The sequence below is a fragment of the Sus scrofa genome, chromosome 7 (assembly GCF_000003025.6).
Source record: "Sus scrofa isolate TJ Tabasco breed Duroc chromosome 7, Sscrofa11.1, whole genome shotgun sequence".
Taxonomy (NCBI): domain Eukaryota; kingdom Metazoa; phylum Chordata; class Mammalia; order Artiodactyla; family Suidae; genus Sus; species Sus scrofa.
The window spans coordinates 75,947,510-75,963,916 of record NC_010449.5 but is presented as its reverse complement, the minus strand read 5'-3'; the positions used below and the strand labels follow the sequence as shown (position 1 = coordinate 75,963,916).

The window sequence follows — 16,407 nt, the reverse complement described above, 5'->3', positions numbered from 1 at the left end:
TGTGGCTCTGGTGTAGGCTGGCAGCTGCAGCTCCGATTGGACCTCTAGCCTGGGAACCTCCATGTGCCAAGGGAGCGGCCCAAGAAATGGCAAAAAGGCAAAAAAAATAAATAAATGTCAGAGTTCCCATCGTGGCTCAGCAGTTAATGAACCCGACTAGTATACATGAGGACTCAGGTTCGATCCCTGGCCTTACTCAGTGGGTTACGGATCCGCTCAGTGGGTTAAGGATCCGGCGTTGCCATAAGCTGTGGTGTAGGTCACACATGTGGCTCAGATCCCATGTTGCTGTGGCTGGCAGCTATAGCTCCAATTTGACCCCTAGCCTGGGAACCTCCATATGACACAGATGCGGCCCTAAGAACACAAAAAAAAAGTCACTACCCAGATGCTCAAGAATTAAAAGGAAAAAAAAGGGGGACGTTAACCAGATTGGAGAGAGAAGGTAAAGATTTGAATATTACAGATATCTTAAACTTACATATAGACAAAGAAAAAACTAGAAAATTATATGCCAGAGTTCCCACTGTGGTGCAACAAGATCCAGGATTGGTGGCATCTTGGGAACACTGGGAAGCAGGTTCAATCCCCAGCCCTGCACAGTGGGTTAAGAATCCAGTGTTGCATCTATCCGGACAAAACTCTACTTAAGAGAGACATGTGCACCCGCAAGGTCACTGCAGCACTACTCACAATAGCCAGGACATGGAAACAACCCAAATGTCCATTGACAGATGATTGGATTCGGAAGATGTGGTATATATACACAATGGAATACTACTCAGCCATAAAAAAGAATGACATAACGCCATTTGCAGCAACATGGATGGAACTAGAGAATCTCATACTGAGTGAAATGAGCCAGAAAGACAAAGACAAATACCATATGATATCACTTATAACTGGAATCTAATATCCAGCACAAATGAACATCTCCTCAGAAAAGAAAATCATGGACTTGGAGAAAAGACTTGTGGCTGCCTGATGGGAGGGGGAGGGAGTGGGAGGGATCGGGAGCTTGGGCTTATCAGACACAACTTAGAATAGATTTACAAGGAGATCCTGCTGAATAGCATTGAGAACTTTGTCTAGATACTCATGTTGCAACAGAACAAAGGGTGGGGGAAAAAATGTAATTGTAATGTATATCTGTAAGGATAACCTGACCCCCTTGCTGTACAGTGGGAAAATAAAAAAATTATTAAAAAAAAAAAAAAAAAAAAAAGAATCCAGTGTTGCCACAGCTATGTCTTAGGTTGCAACTTTTGGGAGGCCAAAAAAGAAAAAAAATTATACACCAAAATATAAATTGTGTTATTTTAGTTTGTGGGACTTTTGATGACTTAAAAAACCTGTTTTTTCTAGTTTTTCCAAAAATTTTCTAATGAATACATATTACTTCTTATAATAGATAATAAACACATATTTTCTCTTTTTTGGCCACCTCATGGCATATAAAATTCCTAAGTCAGGGATCAGCTCCAAGCCACACTTGGGACCTATACCGCACGTGGCAATGCTGGCTCCTTTAACCCACTGTACCGGGCTGGAGATCAAACCTGAGTCCTGGAGCTGCAGAGATGCCACTGATCCTGTTGTGCCACAGTGGGAACTCCAGAAAATAAACATTTTCATTATTTCATTAATTTTTTTTCCTTTTTTAGGGCCCTACTTGTGGCATATGGAAGTTCCCAGGCTAGGGGTTCAATTGGAGCTGCAGCTGCCAGCCTACATCACAGCCATAGCAACGCCAGATCCAAGCCCTGTCTTTGACCTATGCCACAAATGTGGCAATGCCAGATCTTTAACCCACTGAGCAAGGCCAGGAATCAAATCTTCATCCTCATGGATACTACTTGGGTTCTTAACCCGCTGAGCTAAAACAGGAACTCCTAAACATTTTTTAAAATATAAAACCTGGGAGTTCCCGTCGTGGCGCAGTGGTTAACGAATCCGACTAGGAACCATGAGGTTGTGGGTTCGATCCCTGCCCTTGCTCAGTGGGTTAACGATCCGGCGTTGCCGTGAGCTGTAGTGTAGGTCGCAGATGCGGCTCGGATCCAGCGTTGCTGTGGCTCTGGCGTAGGCTGGCAGCTACAGCTCCGATTAGACCCCTAGCCTGGGAACCTCCATATGCCGTGGGAGCGGCCCAAGAAATGGCAAAAAGACAAAAAAAATAAAATAAAAATAAAATAAAACCCTATACTCCGGGGAGCTCCCATCATGGCTCAGCGGTAATGAACCCAACGAGTATCTGTGAGGATTCAGGCTCGATCCCAGGCCTTGCTCAGTGGGTTAAGGATCCGGCACTGCCATGAGGTGTGGTGTAGATTGCAAATGAAGCTCGGATTCCACGTTGCTGTGGCTGTGGTGTAGGCTAACAGCTGAAGCTCTGATTCAATCCCTAGCCTGGGAACTCCCTTATGCCACAGGTGCAGCCTTAAAAAGACCCCCCCCCAAAAAAAATCCTATGCTTCAGAGGGAAAACCTACAGAAGAGAGTCTCCGTAGAAATGTGAAACAAGAAGAGATTCTCTGTAGAAACATGAAACAAGAACCTAGAAAGCAATACAAAATGTAAGTAAGAGTTGGAGAATTTTTTCTAGCTCCTTGAAAGAGGCTGATGTGATGCACACAAGGTTCTGGGAAAGCTGCCATTTTCTGTTATGTGCCCATGGCCACGTGAGTGTCCTCAGCCAGATATTAATATGTGCAGAGACTAAGCACCTTTAGCAATGGGTGGAAATACTGGTAACAGGTTAATCAATGCATTTCAAGAGTTAAAAAGCAAGTCAGGGTGATGCCAAACCTAAATCTGACTCATGTTAACCTTTTAAGTAACTTATCTAGCATTTCTTTAGAATCTCAGCATCCAAATTTAACACAAGAAACAGGAATGAGGGCTACATGCTCTTGTAAGCCAAAGGCTGGCTAGGATCCCCTGGAGCCAAATTGTTATTAATCTGTATTTTGAATATCCACTTTTTAATGTTTTCGTATTTTTTCCTATTTTCCTAGGGTGGGCTTTTTTTGGAAAAATTGACTGAATGAGGATCTCTGTACACCCATCATGATCTAAAAGGGAATCCAGGCAACTTCTAACTACAGAGGGTGAATACTGACTCCTAATACCTTAGAAAAATCTGAAGAAAGTGGTGGAGAGATAAGAAGTCAAGGAGCGCCAGGGAGTCCCGTCGTGGCTCAGTGGAAAGGAATCTGACTAGCATCCATGAGGACACAGGTTTGATCCCTGGCCTTGCTCAGGAGGTTAAGGATCCAGCATTGCCGTGAGCAGCAGTGTGAGTTGCAGACTCAGTTCAAATCCTGTGTTGCTGTGGCTGTGGCATAGGCCATCAGCTACAGCTCTGATTTGACCCCTAGCCTGGGAACCTCCATATGCCGCGTGTGCGGCCCTAAAAAGACAAAAAAAAAAAAAAAAGATCTTAGGACAGGGCCCGGGAACCCATATTTTTATTTATTCTATTTTATTATATTTGCTTTTTAGGGCTGCACCCTTAGCACATGAAGTTCCCAGGCTAAGGGTCTAATTGGCCTACACCACAGCCACAGCAACGCGGGATGAGCTGTGTCTTCAACCCACACCACAGCTCACGCAACGCCGGATCCTTAACCCACTGAGCGAGGCCAGGGACTGAACTCGAAACTTCATGGTTCCTAGTCAGATTCGTTTCCCCTGCACCATGACAGGAACTCTGGAATCCGTATTTTTTTTTTTTTTTTTTTTTAAAAGAAAGAGTCCTCAAGTGTCACTACTGATTATCAAAATGTTACTAGAAATCTTATTTTAATCAAAATCTTACTAAACAAGGAACCTCAAAGATCCAAAGCTAACAAATAAGTTGGAATTCTAATGATTTACTGGCCCATGGCAGACTGACATTGTACAACTGGAAAAAATCTAATTTCTGGGTAAACTCCAGGCATTACTACCAATTCAACCGAGCATGCTAGAACTCCATTTAGGACCCTGGACAAATTGTGTGCCATATCTGTAATGAAATTCATACTGTAGCCAAGATTAAAGGTAGGAAAATTAATGGATAGAGTATGTTGAAGAGGACACAATGATTGTTAGTTGTACTCTACAACTTACTATATTCATTTATTTCTTTTTCACCTTTTTCTTTCACCTATTTTTCCCCACCCCCACCATCAATTACAGCCAGTAGACAAAATCCTGCTGATGACACAAAGCATTGATGAGACCAGCCACCTTCACTCTAAATCTCTGCTTTTGAAAAACCTTCTATTTCAGGATCCATTCCTCATTTTCATTTCAAATTACATTTAGAACAGAGACAGGTTCTCTCTTTTTCAAGAGAGTTCCTTATCAAATCATATTCCTGTCAAGAATATTCGATGGTTCCCCCATTACCTTTATTTTTTTAAAATCCCCCCCTCCTTTTTTTTTGCTTTTTAGGGTAGAACTGGTGGCATATGGAGGTTCCCAGGCTAAGGACCCAAATGGAGTTGCAGCTGCCAGCCTACCCATAGCCACTGCAAAGCCAGATTCTTAGCCCAGTGAGCAAGGCCAGGGATCTAACCTGCATCCTCATAGATACTAGTCAGGTTTGTAACCTGCTGAGCCACAATGGGACCACCCCCCCCAACCATTGCCATTAAAATTAAGCATCCTGGAGAGGTGTTCCCGTCATGGCACAGTGGTTAACAAATAAGACTAGGAACCATGAGGTTGTGGGTTCGATCCCTGACCTTGCTCAGTGGGTTAAGGATCTGATGTTGCCATGAGCTTTGGCGTAGGTTGCAGATCCGGCTCGGATCCTGAGTTGCTGTGGCTGTGGCGTAGGCCAGCGGCTAACAGCTCTGATTCAACCCCTAGCCTGGCAACCTCTATATGCCGCGGGTAAGGCCTAAGAAATGGCAAAAAGACAAAAAAATAATAATAAAAAATAGAATTAAAAAAAATTAAATTAAGCATCCTATTCATTCCCATCTCTATGCTATTACCCTTTCTTCTCTGTGCCAATTCAAATCCTATTTCTTTTCTTTTTTTTTTTTGTCTTTTTGCCTTTTCTAAGGCTGCTTCCCACAGCGTATAGTGTTTCCCAGGCAAGGGGTCTAATCGGAGCTGCAGCTACCGGCCTACACCAGAGCCACAGCAACGTGGGATCCGAGCCGCGTCTGCGACCTACATACACCACAGCTCACGGCAACACGGGATCCTTAACCCACTGAGAGAGGCCAGGGATCAAACCTACAACCTCATGGTTCCTAGACAGATTCGTTAACCACTGAGCCACAAAGGGAACTCCAAATCCTCCCTATTTCTAAGGCTCAGCTCAAAATCTATACCTCCTTCAAGGGGCTCCCTCTGGTCGTCAGAGAACTTTCAGGGTTTTTTGGTTTTTTTTTTGCTCCACCTGGGCATGTGGAAATTCCCAGGCTAGGGATTGAACCCACACCACAGCTGTGGCAATGCTGGATCCTTAACCTGCTGCACCACAAGGGAACTTCCTAGAAATTTTAGTCTTTTGAATCCCGATGGTACATGTGTCTCTACTTCTTGTGTGCAACTTAAAATATATCATCTCCTATTATTTATTTTATTGCAACTGTCTCCCCCAATAGGTTTTACAGTGTGCTGACTCCCCATATACTCTAGCATGAAGATACGTATATTCCTAGCAGGAATTCAATATATTTTGGGGGGCTTTTTTTTATTTGCGAAGAAACACTGACAACTAGTTTATAAAAGTTTCCCTCTTCCTCCTGGCTTTACAATCATGCAAAAAAAAAGAGTGCCAAGAACAAAACGGATCAACTGATGGTCTGCTATTTTCATATCTGGAAAGAAAACGAGGTCTCTAAAAGAACTTATGGAGTTCCCGTCGTGGCACAGTGGTTAACGAATCCGACTAGGAACCATGAGGTTGCAGGTTTGGTCCCTGCCCTTGCTCAGTGGGTTGACGATCCGGCGTTGCCGTGAGCTGTGGTGTAAGTTGCAGACGCGGCTCGGATCCCGCGTTGCTGTGGCTCTGGCGTAGGCCAGTGGCTATAGCTCCGATTCGACCCCAGCCTGGGAACCTCGATATGCCGCGGGAGCGGCCCAAGAAAGAGCAAAAAGACAAAAAAAAAAATAAATAAATAAAAAATAAAAATAAAAGAACTTATTTCTCTCCCATCATTAAATATACCCTAAAAATCTATTTTCAGGAGGGAGTTCTATGTTAACCAGAAGAGCCAGCAATTTCCACACATTCTAAAAGTATTAAATATGGAGTGATAATCTTTCCCATGAACACTAACATTAATAACCACTCAAATTTTTTTTTTTTTTTTTTAAGGGTTGCACCCACAGCATAGGGAAGTTCCCAGGCTAGGGGTCGAATCAGAGCTGTAGCTGCCGGCCTACACCACAGCCACAATAACGCCAGATTCGAGCCGCGTCTGCAACCTACACCACAGTTCACAGCAACACCAAATCCTTAACCCACTGAGCAAGGCCAGGGATGGAACCTGCAACCTCATGGTTACTAGTCGGATTCGTTAACCACTGAGCCACGATGGGAACTCCCTCAAAATACTTATTAATTTACATATTGGTTTACTTTATCTACCTACTATCCACATGTTTTATATGCATGTTCTAGAGGTATACTGTCTTAGGTAGTTCCTGTCTAAGAACACAAAGACTGCACTTACAGGTATTTGCGCTTGAGATACTGTGTAACAGTGGATGCTTAATATTTTTTATAACGTAAAAAAATTAATCTTGCTTGACCCAATTCCCGACACTAGGTATGAGCTCCTTATGATATGTTCATATAATATTCTGCACTGCCTCTTATAATACATGGCGTAACTCTAGGTAATTACATAATAATTTATTTAATATCCGTCAAACACTAGACTGTATGTTTCATTATGGCAGACTTGTCTTCTTCTCTAATATACTCCTAGTGCTCAGCACAAACCTGGCATACAATAGGCACTCAGTATAAACTTGCTGAATGAACCAATAAACTGCAGCAGATGCCCATGGAGGAGAGATGACTGGATGTGTAACACACAATATATAAAACCAGTGAAGAGATGAAAAAGAGTTGTGACTGTTGCTAAATTTAGAAGTAGAGGAGGTTAAAGAGATATACAAATGAGAAGAAAAATCATACTGCCTTATGAAATACTCTGAGAGGTTAACACAACATAGAGGTGAAAGCAAACTTCAAAAAGGACATAATTTCCATGAAAAACAGGTGTCAAATAACAGTCACAGAATTGCCCTGGGACCTGAATGGAGGCTTAGCATGAAAGGAGGTGTAACTACCTCCCCCCACCAACTACGGAAGATTGACAAAACAGTGCAGTGGGGAGGGAGATACATACTGGGTGAATGTCTGCTGAGCTCCAGCTCTGGTCTCTCCAGGCTGCTCTGAAAGTCAGGAGGCAGCAGGGAAGACACTCCCTCGGGATGGATCATCTCGTCCTCCGACTCAGCTGAAGCTTCTGCAAAGTACAGATTGGGTCGGGGCAGGGAGGGAGTGAAGGGCTCAGCATGTGGGAATATGTAGAAGAGTGAAGGAGGTCAGGCAAAGTCATGGATACAGAGTATATACTAAAAAGAGCACTGTACATAGAGAAAACTCCCTAGAATTAGGCCTCTAGTTCCTCCAAAGGGTAGCTTAATCTGTTGGCAGGAATCCTCCTCTATCAAGAGAGTCAAATTAAGTGTCTTCTTTCCTGACAAAAGGTAAATAGTAACTAATTCACTTGGCTCTGTAAACTACCAAAGCAAATAAAGTAGCAGACTCAGCCTGATTTATATTCCTGAAACTGCCTAGTGAAACAAGCCCATCTACTCAGTGACAGGAATAAGAAGGAAGAATTCCTTGTAAGAAGTGACAGTCTGGGCTTACCTTCAAGTTCTGCAGCTTCTCGAGCTTCACGTTCTAGACGCTGCCTAAGCAGCTCCTGTTGCTTTTCCAGATACTGCTTTATGAAACTGTTCTGGCTCATTTCCTCGCCAATCTGTATAGAGGACATGGAAAAAGATAGTCTAGGAAAGCAAACCAGGAAAAAGCAAGGAAGTAAATTCCATGGAGCAAAGCTCTATCCCTTATATTTGAACCTAAAAAAGATAACGAAAATGTTGGAGGGCCCTTTTCTAAGTTACTCCTAGGTTGAGGACTGAAATACAGCCCTGTGATTCACAAAAGATGGCAAAAAAAGGAACTGCACATATAACTTTTTAATTTTACTTCATTTGCTTTTTAGGGCCGCACCCATGGTATATGGAAGATCCCAGGCTAGGCAGCAAATGGGAGCTGTAGCTTCGGCCTACGCCACAGCCATGCAAGATTCGATCTGAGCCGCTTCTGTGACCTACACCGAAGCTCATGGAAATGCTGGATTCTTAACCCACTGAGGGAGGCTAGAGATCCAATCTGCATCCTCATGGATACTAGTCTGGCTCGTTATGCTGAGCCACAATGGGAACTTCTTGCAACTTTTAAAAACATTCAGTTCACAAAGAATGATGTACAAATAACTTAAAATCCTATAAAACTATGCCTTTTAATCTAAATTTTTAGATAATTCAAATTACCTAAAAATAACCTAAAATTTCCTTGGAGTTCTGGCTATGACAGAGTGGGTTAAGAATTTGAATGCTGCAGTTCAGGTTGCTGCAGAGGTGCCCGTTTGATCCCTTGCCCTAAGCAGTAGGTTAATGGATCCGGTGTTGCCCCAGCTGCAGCATGGGACACAACTGCAGCTCATATTCAATCCCTGACTCAGGAACTTCCATATGATGAGGATGAGGCTGTTAAAAACCAAACAAATAAAATAATCTAGTTCACGCTAATTCATCTTTCTTTCGTTGCCACAAAAGATCAAGCTTTACCTAAGAAAATTTTGTTAAACATCTCCAAAATTCAACTAAAGCACTTAAAAAAGCAAGATACTAAGAAGGGATGTCCGTTCAGCATTTAAAACTCTAACTCCATTTTCTTTGGGTGAGAAAAAAATCTTTGGTAACAATATTTAAAATCCAGGAGCTTAAGCCCCTTTTCCCATTTTTTCTGCAACATAGACTCCTGTGTCACCCTCTGCCCTTTAGCCTTCTCTTCACAAGTACTCCTCCTGAGAACCTTCTTGCTTAGCAATACCTATTAGAAATCCAGAAAAGAAAAATGAAAAAAATCTTAATACTTTCCTATATCATTAGTCATCTTCCATGAGCATGGATAATGTTTACATTCATCTAAAATAGAGGGAGTTCCTGTCATGGCGCAGTGGTTAACGAATCTGACTAGGAACCATGAGGCTGCGGGTTTGATCTCTGCCCTTGCTCAGTGGGTTGATGATCCGGCGTTGCCGTGAGCTGTGGTGTAGGTTGCAGACACGGCTCGGATCCTGCATTGCTGTGGCCCTGGTGTAGGCTGGCAGCTACAGCTCCGATTATACCCCTAGCCTGGGAACCCCCATATGTCGTGGGAGCGGCCCAAGAAATGGCAAAAAAAAAAAAAATAGAAATTAGTCTCTTGGTACTTCATGAACAGTGAAGAAGTGTGGGTTGCAAGTACTAGAGAATACATATATTTGTTGCAAAAAGGCTATGTTAATAAAAGCAAAACTCCAAAGACTAAAATGTAATGGGCAAAAGAAATAGAACGGCAAAGGATTAACTTATGCAGTTTCTTATGCTTGTTAAAGTACTTAACTAAACTTCTGTAAGCTAGTTAGATTATGATTCTTTTAGCTTAATGAACTAATAACAAGGGAATAGGAAGGCTCTCTTGTTTTTCCACGGTATCTTGGGACTTCATCTAGTACTGGAGCTGCACACCACTGTACTAACAAAGACCTGGATTTTTCCTTTAAGTGCATGACAGACTATGAGGGGATGTTAAAAGAGGAAAAGAATCTTAAGAGGCCATGTAGTCTAAGAATTTTTTTTAATTATTATACATACACATATATTTTTTTGCCTTTTCTAGGGCCGCTTCCTGAAGCATATGGAGGTTCCCAGGCTAGGGGTCTAATCGGAGCTGTAGCCACTGGCCTACAGCCAGAGCCACAGCAACGCGGGATCCAAGCCGAGTCTGCGACCTCATGGCAAAGCTGGATCCAAGCCGAGTCTGCGACCTCATGGCAACGCTGGATCCTTAACCCACTGAGCAAGGCCAGGGATCGAACCGACAATCTCATGGTTCCTAGTCAGATTCGTTAACCACTGTGCTACGACGGGAACTCCTCAGAATTTTTTTTTTTAAACTGGGAATGATTTCTTCCAAAGAAATCTTATGCAGAAACTCTATATACAAAGCAAACCGAAGTACATCTAATCTAGGTTAGGAAGTGAATGTGAACCCCTGGTCAACTGGGAAGAAGATATTTTTCTGGGAAGCCTCCAAAAGCAGTTCCACAAAACTCCAGCAGAGCCATTATAAAACTACAGATCTAGTCCAACCTTTTCTCATCTTATATATGAGGAAACCGAGTTCTTCAAAGATTAGATTTCTTGTCCTAAATAACAGAGCAACTGAAGATTAGGAGTAACTGCATGGTTAGTATTAATACTAGTAATGGTGGATGATTTCCAAAGGACTGAATTCTGGGAAAATCTATGTCAACGCAATAATTCCTTATCAGCAAGTATTTTCCTAAACTGCTCTGCTGATTATCTACTTCATATCTACATTCAAAGACATCAACTACTTTCCCCAAATTAATGGCAAATAAATGACTTCAGAGCCTTGTACTCCACTCATTCTGCACACACCATTTCAAGAATCAGAAATTAACTAGCAGCTCCTGATTCCTGAATTTATTAGAAGTCAACCATCCTAGTATGAAAATATTTCCAACTCATGAACTTAAGAAAATATTGGTGATAAATTAAGCATCAAATATACAATTATCTTGTCGTTCCATGTCTCTGTGCACCCAAAGAGCCCACTCCTAATAAACCTTCTTTCTTACCTGGGAATTTGGCTGGAATGCAGCATGGGGTGTTGAGTGTTTCTGTAAATTTTCTAGCATTAGAGCCTGGTATAAAGAAGGGTGAAAATCAGAAACCATAAAAACAAAAACAAAAAACACCCTTCTCCCAATCTCGACATTAAAAACAATCATACACACTTAAACAGTACTCCTTTTCCAGGGACCTAAAAGCCCTTTACTAATATTGTTCTCATTCATCTTCACAAGACCCCTAAAAGTGGCCATGGTCACTGCTCTCAAATGTACAGGTGTGAAATGCAGGCACATAGGGAAAATCAGTGACCTGGCTAGGCAATAAAATCAGTGACAGAACCAGTGCTACAATCCCTATTATCTTCTGCACTTCTGACTAATGTCCCTTCTAAATTTGGCCCTTCACTTCAAATAATTAAATTAGATTCAAAAATACATGAAACCAAAAAGGTTTTGGCCTGAATGAATTACTTGGTCAGTTACCCAGGAACAGGTCTACTTGAGTGAACTTGTATTGTTTCCAAGAGAGTGGCTCCTAGATTTGTCATATTTATAAGAATTTCAAAGAGGAGGCTACCGAACAAAATGACCAAAGATTCTATAAACTGTGGTCTGATCCAATACACATACGAAACTGTCAGCTTCAGTATAAGCAACGGTTTGCCAACGTAACCCTGAGCCAACCCAGCCCGAATTTGTACTATTCGGCCACGTACCCTAACCAGCACTAATTAAAACCGAGATCCTCACCTCCCCTGCGTCTACAAACCTCTACACATCAATCCATTCACCTACCTCTTGACAATCCCACCTTAATGCACAAAACCAGCCTGTCTCACCTCTCTCATCAATATTCACCAAACTCTTATCCACTCAAATTGCTTCTGGAAGCCCTATAAAGTATACACTCCTCCCTAAGCAAGTCCCTTCAAATCAAGGTTTCTCTTCATTTCACCTAATCTAATCAACTAGACTCCCCCCTCCCCCTCCACCGCTCCAATTCTATTCTTTCGGGTAAGGATACCAACCCCATCAACCCCTCCACCCAACTATACCCCTAACTCCGACCCAGCCCAACTCGCCCCCCTCAGGCCAGCAACGCCGATGGTTGTAGTGGGATTTAACTCCTTCCGCAGCGCATGCGCCGAGACCATAGACACAAACAAGGAGGGGGTGGGGGAAGGAGGAAGGAGCTTAAGACACTCTAGGAGAGTAGCGCACACCCTCCCATTTTGGGCTCGCGCCGCTACCGTTAAGGCGGGAACCGGCGCTATCTCCACTCCAGAGCGAGCCTCGCCAACCACCGTGCGCGCGGATCCGGAGGCTCGCGCTGGCGGCCTGAGCTCGCTCGCGCCGAGCCCGGACACTGCGCCTGCGCCGCGACAGAGACTCGGCTCTACCGGGTCTGCTCCCCTCCGACACGCCGGCAACGCAGTCTCCTCACCCCTTTGAGCCGCTTGACCAGGGCACTCTTCTGCCCGCTCTTGGCTAGGCCTCGCTGTTCCAGTGCGGCCTTCAGGTCGGTCACCCGCAGCGCCTGAAGAGGCTTCCCGTCCAGAGTCACCTCCTCCAGCTCCGCCATCTTGCGTGAGGTACTCGGGTCCGTCCCGACGGCTTCGGGCATCTTCGGTAATTTCCGCCAACGCCCTTCGAACGTTCCGAGCTGACCCCGCCCACTGCTAGAGTCAACCCCTCGATTACCACTTAGAATTCCCCGAATTCCTTCGGAACTGCTCGGGTGTTTCCGTCTTCACATCGGCACCAATCGGTTTTCTCCATCCTACCGGCCGCTCCTCCCTCCCTCGTGCTGCTTTCAGAGCTCGGTTCGCTTCGTCTTACCGAGGCTTTGAATCGAATCTGTTCGGAAGCTCTCGACTCTGGCATACCCATAATCGGAGTTATTCGGCTATCTCCGGACCTAAGGATGAGGCGCTAAGGCACTTGGGTGTTTGGGGCTGGTCCGGGACCGGAAGTGCGTGGGTTTCCGGGCTGGCCCTCTTTAGGGTTTTCAGGAAACCGGGAAGCGGCGGCGATGGTAGGATAGCGCTGTTGTGACGGTCTCCGGGTCCTCTGTGAGAGGAAACGGGAGGTAAGCGGGGTAAAAGTACCTCCCTGGGCCGAGTCAGACTCGGTGTTTGCGGGCTAGTCAGTAGGGCAAGCTTCCCATTCCCCTAGGGAAACAGCTGCCACCCCCCCACCCTCCGAAACCCTGCCACTCCCAGCTAAGGCTGTGTTGCTTTTTGGGACCTCGGAATGCTAGGCTCTGTAGCCTCCAAAGTTGACCGTGTCTTTGGACCCGGCTTGTCAACCAATTCATAATCATTGAACTTAAGTTTACCGTGAAAGCCATATCGCAAGACTCGGAAAAAGTTCTCCCTTTCCACGAAATAGAGAAGAAAATTCCCTTAGGAAGAATTGCTTCTTGTAGGGCCACTGTGAAAAAGGCAACGTCACTGGGAATGTTTTGGTACTGAACTGACGTAAATTGCTTCTGGCTTCCTTTTCTTTGTCACTGCAGATACTCCAATTTACAGCGGAAGAAATACAAACAGTAAAATAGGTCACAGACAAGTATTTTAAGGTTTTCATTGTTAGAGATTCAAACTGAGATTTGAAAACAATTCAAGTTGGCTGACCTTCCAGTTGCATTAGTGATGCGGATCAGTGGCAAGGCATCAATAGATATTATATTAAACATGAAAGAAAATTGTTCAGACATGAATTGTCACACATCAACAGCAGTAGAACACTTGTTAGAGCCCTAAACCACCAAACCAACTAGACTTTTTTCGGTCCTGAATAAACAACCACTTGGCTTTTTCTGTTTTTCTTACTTTGTTAATCTTATTTTGGGCAAGGTGCCCTCACTTAATCTGCTCTTTAATTTTTCCTGATGCTTTACAGGAAATAGAGGAAAATAAGGGGGTTATGAAGTTCTTGGCATATTTCAGAGGTTACATGCACATTGCAGAGAAGGCTCTTTCATCATACAGGATGTTTTTCCTTTCTTCTTTTCCCCCACTGTTGATAGCTTTGGAATGATTAGCACCTGAACCTCAACTAACTGCTTGATAAATTTAAAAATATGTACCTTTTTTTTCATTTTAGGCAAGATGTGTTGGACCTATATATTTATTTTGGGGGATAGGGGGTTCCTCAGCATGCAGAAACTCCCAGGCTAGGGATCGAACCTGTGCCCCAGCAGTGCCCATGCCAGATCCTTAACCCCTAGGCCACCAGAGAACTCCCCCCTTTTTTGGTTGGACCTATGTGAATCATTTTTTGTCTTTACTCAACCTGGAACATAGAATTAGAAGGGAAAGAATGAACACAGAATGTGGAATGTTTTGGTTATTTTTAGATTGTTTATAAGAATGATGGAGAGAGGCAGTGGGTTTGAAAAAGAGAGAGAGGAAGGAGTTCCTGTCATGGCACAGAGGTTAACGAATCTGACTAGGAACCATGAGTGAGGGTTCGATCCCTGGCCTTGCTCAGTGGGTTAAGGATCCAGCGTTGCCGTGAGCTGTGGTGTAGGTTGCAGACAAGGCTTGGATCCCAAGTTGCTGTGGCTGTGGCGTAGGCCAGTGGCTACAGCTCCGATTCGACCCCTAGCCTGGGAACATCCATATGCTGCAGGAGCAGCCATAGAAAAGACCAAAAAAAAAAAAAGAGAGAGAAGAGAGAGAGAGGAAAATTGGCAAATATGACATGCAGTTATTCTTGGGTGCCTTCACTAAGGTAGCTGGATAATAACCTAAATAAAGGACCCTGTTGTTTTTCTGTAAACTAGATAGGTGGAAAGTAATTTTCTTTGTAGATACCAATTGAGAGTGATAAGATTCTATGTTGTTAGAAGGCTGTATTTTGGTTGCTCTTTGTAGAGAGTGTGTAACAGTGCTTTTATGTTTCAGGATGCCACTGGAGTCATCTTCCTCTTCGATGCCACTATCTTTCCCTTCTCCCTTACCCTCGGTACCAGACAATATTTCTGACTCTTCCCCTCCTCCAATGTCTTACATCACTTCCCAGGAGATGAAATGTATTCTTCATTGGTTTGCCAGCTGGTCAGGTCCTCAGCGTGAACGTTTCCTACAGGACCTGGTTGCTAAGGCAGTACCAGGAAAATTACAGCCACTGCTGGAAAGTCTAGAGCAGCTTAGTGTGTCTGGAGCAAACCGACCACCTTGTATCTTTGAGTGCCAGCTACGTCTTTGGGATCAGTGGTTTCGAGGTTGGGCTGAGCAGGAGCGCAATGAATTTGTCAGGCAGCTGGAGATCAGTGAGCCAGACTTTGTGGCAAAGTTTTACCAAGCAGTGGCTGCTACAGCTGGTAAAGACTGACAGGTATTAAAATCAAAGAAGATAACCAGAAGTGTTGGAGCCAAGGCCACAACTTTACCATGAGAATTTCGCATGTATTACTTAAAGGTATGGGGATGGTATTCCAATCAGCTGTCTGAACTCGCTGAAGTACAGGCCTGGTGATTTCAACGTGAACAGCCTATCAGCTGGACTCCTGATAAATGTGTAAATGTCCTCCATCGGAGTGAATCCAGATCATCAGTCTGCCTCCTACTTGGTTCGTTCCAAGACATGTCAAACCCTCAAAGAATTTAAAGACTTTTGCAACCATAACCAAAAGGAATCTATACATTATACACATTGCTGGCCTGTGGGGTATAAAGTAGAGCCTTCCTATTCCAGAAAGGGGCCGTAAAAGGTCACGTTTTTATAACTTACCTGGATTCGGATGGTGGTTTCACCACTCCTACCAGCTTCTGGCATAATTATGTGAGATTTAAACTGCAAGCTTGAATTTTGGAAAAATCAGGAGATGGAGATACTTACTCCTTCCTCCACACTGATGTTTTTTAGAACCCAAAAAGCAGTGACTTTTGGAGTTCCCTTGTGATATAGCAGGTTAATGACCCAGCGTTGCCACTGCAGCCACTTGGGTTGCTGCCATGGCGCTGGTTTGATCCCCAGCCCAGGAACTTTTACATGCCATGGGTGTGGCCAAACCCCCCCACAAAATAGCAATGACTTTTTTCTAATGTGTATGTGACATCCTTGAAGCTGGTAGCATATATTCCTATTCTGTAAGTTTACTCTACAGGAATATGAAAACAGTTGACATTCCTTACAGGTTGAAGGGTTTATTTTTTGTATCAAAATAAAGAATGAATTTTCAGAACCATAGTCTTTTACCTTTTTTTCATTGCAAGGCTAATGTAACAATATAGAGAAAGAGGCTGCTTTTTTTTTTTTTTTTTTTTTTTTGGTCTTTTTGCCTTTTCTAGGGCTGCACCTGCAAGCATATGGAGGTTCCCAGGTTAGGGGTCTAATTGGAGCTGTAGCCACTGGCCTACACCAGAGCCACAGCAACGCGGGATCCGAGCTGAGTCTGCAACCTGCACCACAGCTCACGGCAACGCTGGATCCTTAACCC

General features: G+C 43.9%; 2 protein-coding genes across 7 annotated transcripts in view; one reads left to right on the top strand and one right to left on the bottom strand.

Moving 5' to 3' along the window:
* Nucleotides 1-12,714, bottom strand: part of ACIN1 (apoptotic chromatin condensation inducer 1) — a 38,032-nt gene extending 25,318 nt beyond the window's left edge. For all 6 annotated transcript variants that reach the window (XM_013978220.2, XM_021099243.1, XM_021099241.1 and 3 more), the window contains exons 1-4: nucleotides 12,403-12,714; nucleotides 10,965-11,030; nucleotides 7,898-8,009; nucleotides 7,368-7,487 (exon numbers count right to left, since the gene is read on the bottom strand). In XM_013978220.2, the coding sequence (XP_013833674.2) occupies nucleotides 7,368-7,487; nucleotides 7,898-8,009; nucleotides 10,965-11,030; nucleotides 12,403-12,582 (478 nt within the window). In that variant the 5' untranslated portion in view covers nucleotides 12,583-12,714. The remainder of the gene's footprint in view (nucleotides 1-7,367; nucleotides 7,488-7,897; nucleotides 8,010-10,964; nucleotides 11,031-12,402) is intronic.
* Nucleotides 12,870-16,152, top strand: C7H14orf119 (chromosome 7 C14orf119 homolog). Its single transcript, XM_003128551.4, has 2 exons — nucleotides 12,870-13,047; nucleotides 14,870-16,152. Exon 2 carries the CDS (start codon nucleotides 14,871-14,873, stop codon nucleotides 15,297-15,299), a length of 429 nt encoding a protein of 142 aa, XP_003128599.1. The 5' UTR covers nucleotides 12,870-13,047; nucleotide 14,870; the 3' UTR covers nucleotides 15,300-16,152.